Raw genomic sequence first — 13,645 nt, 5'->3', positions numbered from 1 at the left:
GATGTTTTTTTGTGGGGGAGAAATGTGGGGTTTTCTTCAAAAAAAAAAAAAAAAAAAATCAGGCTATTTTAGACAAAATAAGCTAAAAAAACTATTTTATTTTATTTTATTTTGCAAAATATGAAAAACTATATCTTTGGATAGGTCTGAAGCTGTCGAAAAGATCTAATGCAGTTATAGTGTTAAGTGTTTAATCAATTTTAAGGTTCCCCACGTTAATCAAGGTGTTTTTAGGTATATTTTAAATATCAGAATTAGGCATGTAATGAAATCATTTTTTATTAAAGTAGAAGGAAGCTACCAGTATAAGATTGTAATCACTCCAGAGTCACAGCCTGGTGCGCGCAACACTTTCACACAACGTTCATTTTTGAACATGCTGAATTGTGTGTAAAATATTGTGCTGCAGGTTTTTTGTGCAAGCACAACATTTATCCTGATCTCACAGCGTAATGGAATACTGAAATTTCCAACAAATAACATTTGATCACATTTTAAAACACATCTGTAAAACCTACAATTACACCTTTATCAAACTTTCAAGGAAAATATAACGCTGTACACAACAGTGAAGTTAAGAAATTTTATTTTCAGTCATTTCAGTTGAAAACTTTCGTAAAAATTAGACAAGACCTTCTGACACTGAAAGCCAGGGGGCGCCCTTTGCATTATTTGAGAAGAGCTAAATAATGAGCTGTACTTCTAAGTCCAACTCTCAGAAAGTGTTTAAAAAGTGTCTTGTTTAATGTTGATCTAGAATTGATCAGAACCACTTAAAAGAAAGACATTGAATTCTCAAAGTAATACATGATTAGGATCCTGTGTCCAATACAGAGCTAACAGATTACAGTATCACCAGCATCACCCTAACTGTAACAAGAAAAGGGCTTCAAGAAGTTGAAGGTATTCACCACTGACAGCCGACAGATCCGTCACTTCACCTGTTGACTTTGGCTATCCAGACACTTGTGAGAACTAAATAAGAAGGAAATCAAAATATCTTATCAGGATGTTTGAGAATGGAGAACATAGAGTTTTAGTTGCATTCCTAGGATGCAACTAAAACAAACACTTTCAGCAACAGATAAAGAAAATAGGACAGGAAATCACAAGAAACTAAGTGGTCACAGTCTCACAAACTGATTTACAGACGTTTAAATCAACACAGCAGTGGGGGAAAAGTTTTTAGCTCTGTGTAGAGAACCATCAGTGGTTTTCAATATGCTAGGTCAGACTTATTTTTGCTATCACGGATATGTAGTCTTTATAACTACACAAAGTTAATTTTTCAAAAACATTGAATAAAAAAAGTGTATTACCATCATATTGGCTTGTCAAGTTGTTTGTCTTCCTGAAGGATACCTCTTCTTGGCTTACCATCTTCCTCTGAACAAACAAAAAAAGCAACAAAAAATGTTTCACATCTACTTTCAGTGAACATTTCAAGTGTTTTCTTTTTTTTGAAGACGTGTGCATAAGACTGACATGACGCTGTCATAAACATGACATAACACCAGTTATAAACATGAAGGAGTCTTTATGACTGTTTGTGATTGTTGTCATGAATTGTCATTCAGTAAATAATGACACTTTTACTGTAGCGTTGCTTTAAAAGTTGTATTAAAACTCCATTAAAAGTGCCAACTTTGTACTAAAGTGTCATTATTTACCAAAAAATCCAAAGTTAGCATGTTTAATGAAACTTTTAAAGCAACTTTGCATTAAAAGTGTTATTATTCACCGAATGACACTTTATAACAACAGTCAAATTTTCATGAAGACTCCTTCATGTTCATAACACGTGTCACATGTCATGTTTATGACAGTGTCATGTCAGTCTTTTGCAGACCACTTCAAATAAAGTGTTACCTTTTCTTTTTTCTACTTGATCATTGTTTTCCTGAAACCTACCTCATTCTACAGGTCATGTCTCAGAAGTGGCGTCATTAACATAGGTCTGTGACAAAGGGCGCACAATTCTACAGGAGTTGTCCAAAGGACACAGTTCATGCTAAATTGATGTACCATACCACAGCACTTTATTTCTAAAGCACTTTGACTATATAGCACCTGATAAAAATGCTGTAAATGTAGAACAGAAAGATGGAGAAAAGTTTTAGATTTGATCCTTTTAACTTAATCTGAGATATCCGCCTAAGTACAAGTAGACCACCAGCAAAGCACAAAAGCAAAACTGAGAAGACTGGCGATGCTTACCACTGGGGTTTGCCTCGATATCTTCAAGGAGATTTGCTGTGGAGTCGGCTGTGCCCAATCTGAACACAAGCTTAGTTAAAAAAAAATAAAAAAAAAAACATAACAAAAACAAGGAAACAAATGAAAACAAAACTAATATCTAACTGAAACTATTATTAGGCCAATAAAATGATTGAAAACTCGCAGCCTGCGCTGGTCACCTGTCTTCGCCTGGTATCTGTTGCAGATGTCGGAGGTTTTATTTTCCCTACAGCGTCTCTTCGTCTCGCTCTGCCTCACGCTGAGCTGTTTCCTCCTCATTTATCCGATCACCTGCATGCAATGCGTTTGGGTCATTATGACATTTCCCTTTCACTAATGTCAATTTGGTAGCATAACTTAGTTTTACTATGCTGTGATAATAAGTTGGAATATGCTGACAGCATACTACTTAATGTTAGAACAGCACCACAACAGCAGGTAACCACGGCAACCAGCAAGTCTAAGGCTGGCTCTCTCTGCGGTCAAGTTGTGCTCTGTGTTTACAAACAAGTATTGCTGCATTTTCAGTACTATGATCTTATTATTTTTTTAAATATATATATGTAACATGCTTGGAACTCTTGTGTGAAGTTGAAATGATCGCCACAGAGAGCAGAGCCATTTGTTCTCTGTACCCGTTTCGTCCATTGATCTTAAAGATTTTGATCTTTTGGGAAGAACAGACTTATGTGTTCACTGGCGTAATTAAGAAAATCGAACAGCCTGCTAACATGGCGGCACACTAGATATTACCCTCATTGCATCACATCCTGTAAAAGAGTCGTCCAGCTAGCTCATCACAGGGCTAAGTTTAAAAACATGTCTGCTTTCAATCAGCATTTTATTTCTAAAAAAATTATAAGTGAATGATGCAACATAAACTTCACTGATAATTTAAGCATCGCTCCCACATCATGTCAGTGACACTTTAATAAATCTATGTTTCTCTCAGATTCCCACCATAGAATAAAACCACCAACTTTATATAATGACCATGTGATGTCACAGGAAGGATATAAATGGGTGAGAGTCTTTCTTTTAGACTTTCTCCTCTTCGTCCTTTCAGAAAATGTTCTGGCAATTTCAAAGAGCTTCTTTCTTGTTGCTGAAGTTGCAAAAGGTAGATATCATAAACACAAAGAATGCTTCCACGGCAAACACAGTTGTGCAACAGTCATAAGTCAAACTTACATTTACCCATGTGCTTGAGTTTGTCTCTGAATAGTGCGTCATCTGAGGGAGGGTCCTGCGAATCTGCCAAGTACCTCTCCCCTGCACACAAAGGACCCATACTGCAATGTGAAACTACAAACATGCATGTGAAATAGTTCACATTTGTTCACAGTAGGATGTTTGTACAAAACTTTGTATTAGTGGTAATACATGAGAATTTATAGAACCAGGAATGAACAACTTTGGTTCGTTCCTGTTCAAGTACACAAGTCATCTGTACCCTGACTGACCTGTGGAAGTGTCCAGGCTTGATAAATGGTTGGACTTTGATCCATACTTCAACCCATCTAAAATAAAGAGAGACAGAGATGAGACAATTAATGTACTGAATACCCTCATATGATATTTCAATATATATTGATTCAACTTCCAAATAAAGTTGAACAGACATTTAAGGAAGATTTTCTTGATCGTAAACAGTAAGTGATACCTCTCTCTAAGGCAATGAGGAACTCATGGTTACGCTTCAGCTCTTTCAAAAACTCCTCATTCTGCAGAAACAGGGCTATGCGCTCGTCTTCCAAATACTGCATTAGTGTGTTCTCTTGTAATCCCGTTATCATATTAGGACCCTCAGCAGTCAAAGTAGCTCCAAACACAGAAACAGCCTGAGCCGTCCTTTGACTTGTTGAGGACACAGACACTGCGGAGGTCGAGGAGGGCTGAGATGGACTGCTTTGCGAGTTCTGCTGAAATAAAGATAAGTTCATCAGGTATAATGTGTCAGCAATACCAGTTCAGTTTGAAGGACAGAGCAATCTTAGCAACGTTTCCCAAAAAGAAAAGAGTTCAGTGAGACTAAAAGGTAACACTTTATTTGACGAGGTGACTGGCACAACACTGTCATAAACATCATATAACATAAGAGTCTTTATGAACATGAATGAGTCTTCATGAGTGTTTGACTGTTGTCATGAAGTGTCATTCAGTAAATAATGACACTTTTAATGCAAAGTTGACACTTTTATTGGCCTTTCAATGCAAGTTTTAATAGAATCAAGATGATAGGTATTTTCTCAACCTACATAAAAGAACCACAGACAACATATATCAATTTTCAACCAGGCTTGTGCAAAAGGAGAAAACACAGTAAACCTCACTTAGCATTTTTACCGAAAAATGCTAAGTTGACACTTTTAATAGACATTTAATGCAACTTTTAGTGCAACTTTACATTAAAAGTCATTATTGACCGAATGACACTTCATGCCAGCAGCCGTAAACATTTCAGACTCCTTCATAACAGGTGTCATCAGGGGTGAAAGTAGTTTTAAATTCTTGAGGGTACTAGGTATTGAATTGATACAAAATAAAGCTGTATTTCCTCCCTCAGCCCACTGGCTGCAATGTTGACACCTTGAGATGCCATGAGACCTAAACTCTGAACATCTTGGCATGGAGTGGATCCCAGTTTTCCATGTCTGGCATATAACCATTCATTTTATCTTTTAAACTGGTCCTATTGATCCTGTGTCCAGACAGAGGGATAATCAGCAGCCCAGCATCATGACCTGTTTGTTCTGAAGATCCTGCAGCTTCATCTTCCTAACATGGCGCCTCCTCACCCTGACAGGAGGAACCACTGAGCTCTGTTAGGTTAAAGCTCATCTTCTGAAGTTGGGATGTTTTTCCTCCAACAGGTTCCAGAGGAATCACCTCAAACCAGATGTTGGACTGGATTTTATTTCACTGTCATTTGTGAATGTTAGAGCATTTCAACAGTGGAGCTATAAAGGTTGAAAAAGATTATCATTAAGTTTCATCAACATCAATATTTCCACTAAATAAGAGGCAAAAAAATGTTTGACAGAGCTCAGACTCTGAGCTCAAAGCAAGATGCCAGAGAGCAATAAAACTTTTTTTTTTTAAATTAGACAATTTAATTTCACATAATTATCACGGTAGAAGCCATTTGTTTGTTAAATACTTAATGAAAGATATTTACTGTGTTTGATGTTTGTTGTAAATAACTATACTCACAAAGAACGAGGTAATTAGTCCAAGATTGTAGTTTATTGAACATTCAGAAACTACAGCGGCTGTGATGAGCCACAGCAAAGGTAAAACAACCTGAACAGGTGATCAACTCTAAACCACTGGGACCTTTTTACTCTCTGTCTCTGTCATTCAAGCACACCCGTTGCCACGGCAACTGCCTGCGTTCCACAAGCCAAGCACAGGTTACATTAAAAACATTCAGTCCGTTACAATATCAGGTTTTCAGGCTTGATATTTATTTTGCGATCATTAATAAGTGCTTCCTGAACACACGGTGGTTGATTAGTTAATTTTAAACTCCTGCTCTGCTCGTTATTTTGGTAATGGAACGCACAGAATTGCGAAACACCTTGTTGAAGCAATAATTACTGAGATTATTATTTTTGTTGGGTCATTCATTTGAACACTTTTTTGATTTTTTTTGTTGTTGTTCTTTAATAAAGTTACGAATGTTTTGATAAGCCAATCAGAGGAGGACCTGCTGGTCTCAGCCTCCTGGCGGCGTTCAGTTTCTCACCTACCGCCGAGATCAACTCAAAACCTTCTGCGATCGACGTGTTGCAGCCCTGCTCTAGCAAAGCACGAACAGTTCAGAAACAATATGAAATGGGAAAAAAGCTATTTATTAACTGAATATGTCATGTTTTAGATTGTTCTTGAAAAACTAATCAGTCACGGCTGATTAGTGGGTGAACTCACGGCTGCACACTGAACCCAATGATTTTTTTTTACAGCAGACAGCCACTCCTCTCTCTTGCAGGTACTGCGCAGCCCCGCTAAATCTTTTAGGGGTACGCAGTACCCTATTGTACCCCCCTACTATCACCCCTGGGTGTTATATGGTGTTAATGACAGTGTTGTTTCAGTCTTATACACACCCCGTCAAATACAATGTTACCGTCTAAAATTAAAACTATTATTTTGAGAAATGTTTACTACCATGTGTATTGATTTTAGGTCACCCAGGACACATGAAAATAGTACAATTTTAGAGAAACTTCTAAATCCACTCTTCAATGGATGTATTGTAGCTACTAAGCTACAATACATTTACAACTACATCAGCAATATAACTACATTGGTTCAAAGCGCAGTAAGACTTTAAAGAGGACATATCATGCAAAATTCACTTTTTAAATAAATTTCTTTGTGTACTTTGAGTGTCTAGTAGTGCAGAAAATGTAATTTATTCTCTCCCTATGCTGTGTAGATATCTTTATATTCTTTTTGGGTTATATCTTTCAGTCTTTTCAATTTTCTCCATTCGTCATAACGTTTTTCATTTGCTAAACAAGGTCATGACTTCTGGCTAATCACTTTTGGGAATCTGCCAATTTTTTTTCTCGTCCAAGAAGTTTTACTTTATATAGACTATAAGTAAGTCATTCACATGTGAAAATGAAGGACTTAAAAGCATGATATATCCACTTTAAAGTAAAGTCATTAAAATGTTGCTAAAAATGTTCATTTAATGTGTATTTCCGGAGAAAAAATGCGTACAAGCAAAAAAGGTAAAAATGCCCAAAACAAAAGAACAGAAAACATTATACATCACTTTTGCAAAACATTTTTTCATACATCAAAAGTTTTAATTGTTTTTAAGTAATTTCTGAACAAAATAATAAAGTACCTCCACACTGTTTAATTGTTGAGGCCAAATCCTCAAAAAGTCCTCTGGAAGGTTTCCGAGCAGCGGGGGGTTCCAGTTCCTGTAGATTCGAACTTGCTGGTCGTCTGCTGGCACATGGGTCTCCGATCTAAGATAGCCCACCAACAAATCATTAGCATACATCATCGGCTCATCCTCTTATATGTTGCAATTAAAACTTGACAAAGTTCAGGTTGTGAATTGCAAAGTAAATGTCTTCGAGGCTGCCAGACTCGCTGATAATAATCTTTTAAGGAGGATTTCATAAATCACTCTGAACTTTTGGGGGTGGTTTTTGGATAAAGACTTCTTTACTTTCTATTACTGAGCCTCGCTGAGCTTATGGACTGCTTGCTTTGCAGCAGGTTGCCATGACTGTCTCAACCAAAAAAAAAAAAAAAAGAAAAATTCAATGCTAAATGAGCAGAAGTGTTAAAATGATGTAATTCCATTTCTTAAGAATCAACTCCAGCAAGACAACAGTACCCCAGCAATTTAGCTTGGTGGTCAAGGGGAAAGAATAGTTATCTTCAACAGCTGGAGAAAGTGTGGAGCTTTAACCTTTCCAATTTGCTTTAAATGGTCTCTAAACCTTTTTTGTAACTGGAGGTCATCTGTACATGTGTCACTTCATGATGCTAGACTCTTTCAGTTCATCCCTGCACCGTTTACCCTGCACAACCTCTGAGCCCAGACACATTCATGTACAGACAAAGGCAACATACCCAAAACTTACATCCACACCATTTCTCCAGTGTCGTTCATAATAAAAACACCAACAGAACTTAGAACAAATTAGTATTTGTATACTAGATAGTGGCTTATTCTGAATTCTGCTGAAGGAATCTTTGAGCTAAAGATTCCCCAAGGTTGCCATTGACAAACCGATGCTCACTGCCAGGCAGCATAGTGACAATAAATTCATTCATTCATTCATTCATGCAAAGTGCCAAAATCACTTCCCACTGATGTAGTCACATGACGACAGAGAGCCATCTGCTTGCCGAACTCGATAGCAGGTCCTGATCAAACTATTTGAAGTTATTAATGAAAGTTTAAAGGTCAAGAGGTCAACTAAACTTCTCCCTTTTAATCCAAATCTAACAAAATTGGTGTCAATGTTTGTGTTAGGATTGTGCTGGTATGTGCAGTAAAATACTACTAAAAAAAGTTTCCAGAGGTCAGAGATCAACCACAGCTGCTCACAGTTACAAACTAACACATTTGGTGCCAATCAGTTCAGCTACATTTGTGCTGGTTTGTCAAGCAATAATTGTCGTTTGCGCTGGTTTTGCTTTGAATGACCTCTGGAAACTATTTTAGTAATGTCTTTAAAATTATAGCAGCACAAACAAAAATTATTACTTCACAACATTTGACACCAATTTTGTTAGATTCAAGAAGGGGGGGGTCTTTGAATTTCTAGTTATTGGTTTTATAGTCTGTAAGGTTTCCAGATTTCTTTTTTACAAATCTATTGAAATACAAGTAGTAAATAAAAAAGAAAGTACAAAAAATATAATTTTCTCAGTGAATTTTGTTTTTTTATTTGGCCTTCTTCCACATCAGTGCAAATATGTTTTTGTATATGGAGCCCCTGAGTTCTGTAGAACAGATATTGATCCCAGTTTTAAAGTGTATTCTACAAAGGTGCAGAAGCAGTCTCAAGCTCTTACTGTGGAGGAGACACTTTGTGTGTCTCTGGGTGCTTCCAGTCAGAGTACATGTTGGATTTTGGTGGAGAGTAAACTGGAGGTGGTTCTTCATCTGAGCTGTCGGGTTCCTGGGTCTGCTCCAGAATCTGAAAAACAAGTACAAGGCCAACTTTCTAATCTTAAAAATGTATTTTTATCAAACAAATAATGCAATTAAGGACACTACTTTTATTTCCACTTTTCTGCGATCTACTTCTGTTCATCCCTTTAGCAGCACATACACAAATATGATTATAGTATGGTATGGGTATGATTGACAGTGCTAAGGTATTTTTCCTGTTTCTAGATGTTTAGACTGGGAGCAATGCAATTTTATTTTATTTTTTTTTTACAGATTATCTGTCATACAATACCATCACAACATGGTGAAAGTTTTAACATTAAAAAAACATTTCTGTAAAAGCTGCATGCTGGAGCTATGATGCTGTTCAAATGAATCCAAACCATTCATGACATCATAAATAAGAACCTGTAACTGCCCATAAACGTCTGAGGTCTGATATATTACCAATAACACATCGAGGCATTCCTTACAAACCTTTAGCATATGCAGATGATGTCATTTTATTCATTTCAAAACCAAAGACCTCATTCGTCCCTTTACTCCAGCTGATAAATTAATTTGGTGCCTTCGCAGGATATCAGATAAACTGAAATTCTGCCGCCGTCGGAGGGTGTAGACCTGAACTACCAGTGAGAAACTCCATTTAGATCAACGTTATATAAATCTGAGTGTCTTGGTAATGCAGTCACACGCAAACTATCACAACTTTTAAAGCAAAACTGGGACAAGAAAGTTATTCCAGTTATCCCAGCATAACATATATTTGCCTTCGTGTTGGTTGGATTAGGGAGATTTAGACCTCAGAAAACATTTTACTGACCTCTGCCGGGATGCTGTCATCTGAGTCCGAGGTATCATCTGAGTGATGTCCTTCAATGCTCATTTGAAGTAGCTGGTCGATAGTGGCGTCCACAGCTCCTTTGTTGGAACGCAGAACACACTCAATCACCTCGTAGTCCATGGAGGGAAACATGGTCTTGAAGTCTTCCATGGCCTGATTGAACTCCAGGTGCCTGACTGGCCGGTTCGGCCTGCTGTTGTTGAGCTGCCCACTAGTAGTGCTGCCACCATCTCTACCTCCACTGCTTTCAGAGCCTTTGTTGCTGTTGCTCCGCCTGAACAGGCTGGTCATCCTTTGAGATTGGCTGTCTCAGGCGCTGCTAACCCAATCGGAATCAGAATAGACTATTGATCCCCAAAGGAAAGTTGCTTAAAATTTTTTTTTTTATTTAATTAGGATTTAAAAGATCAAATTTACAAGAAAAAAAGAAAATCAATTGGTTGCATTTAATCTTCCATGATTTTCCAGCATTCCTCATCAGTTTCCACTAAAAGACTGTGACGGTCATTTCGCTCTTTGAAAAAAATTAAATGTTCATCTTAGTACTTGTAAAGAGGTTGTTGGTGCGATCAGCTCACACGAGTTGTGCTGCAGATTTCAAGGACTGGGAGAGAAGAGAGTCATCACCTAAAGAGACAACAGACAGATAAATGATGCTCATTACAAAGACACTTCACAAAGGTCAAATGCATACTACTCTACTCGTACCTTTATAAAAATACACACTCATACTTTTGGTATGCTGAAGCCAGCACATAAATAATATTCATTGGATAACAGACTTATCACTCTGATATTGAATTAAAAAAAAATTAAATATCTGACAGAGCACTCCAACAGCTGTTGCTCGGATAAACATTTTTGCAGCCCCTTGGAAGTTACAGAAAACCAGAAACTGCACTGTATTTTACTGAAAATGTATACGATGAAAATTGTTTTACAAGTTGAAGTCTAAAATGTGCATTTTAATTTGCAATCAGACTTTCTCTGATTCCCACAAAAGGTTTTATTCTTAATTTCCTGCCAGGAAACATTACTTCTGTGAAGGTTCATTTCATTCTGGTCCTTGATGCTAACATGGTGACACTTAGTTTTTGTTTATCCCTTTTATTTTTATTTATTTATTTATCGACGATCTAAAGGCTTCTTTATTCCCTCTTTTTCTTAATGACATTGTTTCTTATAAGCTTGGGATACCCGCTCCTGTCCAGGTTAAATTCGGTGTGTTTTTACTTAAATGTTATTTAAAAAATTGGGAAAATTCATGTTAATGGTAAGTGGCTCGAGGTTTCAAACTTTTATTCATCAAACGAAACACTGGAAGATGATGTTCCAACAAGACAAACCGTGAAATATCCGACGTCAATCACTGCACACATTAGCCAGCGCTGCCAGCAGCCTTTCAACAGTCAAGGCTTTACAACACCTTAGCTCTAGTAGCTAACCTGTGTCTGTGGGTCCGATCCGTCGGTACTAACATGTTGCATAGCGAGGCAGAAGCTGTTGGCATAATCAGAAATGGCAATGAAAATGACTTCTCGTGGTTTTATGTTTTTAAAAGCAACAAATCACCGCGGTCAAATAAATATTCACTCCCATCACAATGCTAGCGATCGTGGAAGTTATTTGGATTACTCACTGATTATTGAGCCCAGACTTACGTTTCCACGCGACGTACGGAAGAGCCTCAGTGGGTCTGGTTGTGATGTCAAATAATAAATCCTTTAATTCCAACACCACTGTAATGTCTATAGCATGAACCCTTTCAGGTGTTATGGCAGTTCTATTTTTCTTCTTCTCCTTCTTTTTCTTTCTTTCTTCTTCTACCCTATTATGGCGGATCACAAACAACTTCAAGGTGCATACCGCCACCTACTGCACGTGAGTGTTCTATACTCTGTATTAAACTTTTTATTTTGTCGTATGAAGACAAATAAATAGTGCTTTCCTTAATGTGTAAATATAATCTTCACTTCCCAATACTCCTTAAGACGTCATTCCTGTCCTGTTCTTCTGTTTTTCTCAATCGTTCCATTTCAGGCTCATAACTTTCACAATCCATCAATAAATGTTCTACATTTTCTTTCCCTCCACATCATTAACATTTATCATTATTTTTTCCTCTCAGTTAAACATAAAGTGCCATTTAGATTAGAATTATGGCCTACCCTTAATATCATGATCATTATTTCTGCCCTTCTGTTTCACTAATATTTTAGTAACTTTTGTATTTTATACAAGACACAATTTATCTTCATTCCACCCTTTGTTGCCATATTTCTGCTTCTCAACTCCTTATCACTGATTCTGATTAACAATATTCTATATTCTTTTTTGCATCCTTAATAGTTTTCACTGCTCTTTTCCTTTTATATTCAATATGGTTTTCAGTTGTCAATGCATAATATTTTAAATGTCTTGTTTGGTTCTTTAAGTGCCCTAGTACATTAGTCATTCCACCAAGGAAGACCTTTTTTTTCTCACCTTTTACTTCTTTACAACATTTAAAATATGTTCTGCTACCTGATTCCTTATATGTTGCATTTTAACGTGGCTGGTTTTCTCAGTTTATTTGAAAATTTTCTTTCAAATATCTTTTTAATGAAGACAAATTCAAGATGGGAGACTCTCTGAATCCTCACCTGTCTGGAGAGGTTTGCTCATCTCCACCTCATCCAGTCACAGATCAAGAATCCCTTCATGAAGCTCTTCATCCATGGATCCAACTGCTTCCCAGCCATGCTCCTACCCAAATCCACCCAGTCTACACCCTCCCTCCTTTCTCCTCCACTGCTAGTTTATGGGCAGTGGGGTAATAAGACCTTAATCCTCGCCACAAGCGCTGTATTCAAGCTGATGGCGATTCCCCGTTTTCTGCTGGGCACCTAAGAAACCTACTTTTATTTGACTTTCAGGTCAAATAAAACTCTCCAATTGCTGCTTTTCTCTGTGCAAGTCTCTCCAGATTGAATTGATTATCAGCCATATATTGATAAATATGGTACAGAATATAGTAACATTTTTAGCAGATTCTAACCCACAAACAAATCCACAGATTGCAGACACAACCACACAAAACTCAACTGAGGTAATAGAAATAACATTTGCACAAGGTAGAAAAAAAAGATACCACAAATAGTCATTGGAGACAACCCTGACAAAATATATTATGCACAAATATGAAAAAAGAAATAAAATACAATTAAAATATATGTATATAAAAAAAGGGGAAAGAATGGAGGAGTTACTTAGAGACAATAGTCAAAGATTTCTCATAAATAGGAAAAGGTGCCAGGCTTTATAGAATCTATTTTCAGAACTTCAGAAAGTAAATTATGTCTTTTCTAAGTCCATACAAAATATAATATCCTTTATCCAGTGTGAATGTGAAAGAGAGCTGGGTCACCTCAATAAGACAGCACTCTGGGCAATTGATGATGGAAATGAGCATTCGCTGTTTGACATGTGGCAAGTCCAGCTGTGGGGCGACTCCGGAGACAACGGAGAAGTTTGACTGAAGCTCACAGTGTAAAACTTCAGACAGTGCAGAAGACTGATTTCCAGAAATTAACTAGAGAAGGGCTGGATGAAAACATAAGGATTCATTTTTACCAGTTAGCTTCGTTAAAGAACCATCTTGAAATCTTTTTGTCTGTTTTAACAGTCATTAATTATCGTACTCACTGGAAAGTGATCGCTACCTAATGTAGACTCCCAGTTGACATCCCATTTGTATCAACTTACAAGACGATCATATATTAATGTAACACCAACATATGAAACTGTACCTTTATGTACATTTACTCTTGTACCTTGTCCCCTGTTAAGGCAAACTAATGACTAATCCATCCTTTCTTCAGATATAATACCATTGTGGTCTGTCTTCCTACTTACCCAAAGACCATCAT

General features: G+C 37.1%; 1 protein-coding gene across 9 annotated transcripts; it reads right to left on the bottom strand.

The window, feature by feature from the left end:
* Positions 1 to 569: 569 nt before the first annotated feature.
* cuedc1b (CUE domain containing 1b) lies at positions 570 to 12,011 on the bottom strand. 9 transcript variants are annotated; one of them, XR_015764994.1, is made up of 11 exons: positions 11,399 to 12,006; positions 9,717 to 10,364; positions 8,794 to 8,918; positions 7,100 to 7,226; positions 3,902 to 4,160; positions 3,702 to 3,758; positions 3,430 to 3,543; positions 2,418 to 3,343; positions 2,218 to 2,287; positions 1,320 to 1,386; positions 570 to 975 (listed from the first exon to the last, which is right to left on the bottom strand). XR_015764994.1 is itself a non-coding variant. In XM_088011454.1 (11 exons), exons 2-10 carry the CDS (start codon positions 10,026 to 10,028, stop codon positions 1,322 to 1,324), a joined length of 1,173 nt encoding a protein of 390 aa, XP_087867580.1. In that variant the 5' UTR covers positions 10,029 to 10,364; positions 11,399 to 12,005; the 3' UTR covers positions 570 to 975; positions 1,320 to 1,321. The 9 variants fall into 9 exon arrangements, 1 of the variants encoding a protein (XP_087867580.1); XR_015764995.1 differs by having other exon boundaries at positions 2,218 to 2,276; XM_088011454.1 differs by having other exon boundaries at positions 2,218 to 2,265; positions 3,245 to 3,343; positions 3,430 to 3,510; positions 11,399 to 12,005.
* Between the last annotated feature and the right edge of the window lie 1,634 nt (positions 12,012 to 13,645).

This window comes from Poecilia mexicana, unplaced genomic scaffold (genome assembly GCF_051168715.1).
Source record: "Poecilia mexicana isolate PSO_F unplaced genomic scaffold, ASM5116871v1 scaffold_13, whole genome shotgun sequence".
Classification (NCBI taxonomy): domain Eukaryota; kingdom Metazoa; phylum Chordata; class Actinopteri; order Cyprinodontiformes; family Poeciliidae; genus Poecilia; species Poecilia mexicana.
Note: the sequence above shows the minus strand (reverse complement) of the source record. Positions and strands in the feature narration are given on the sequence as shown.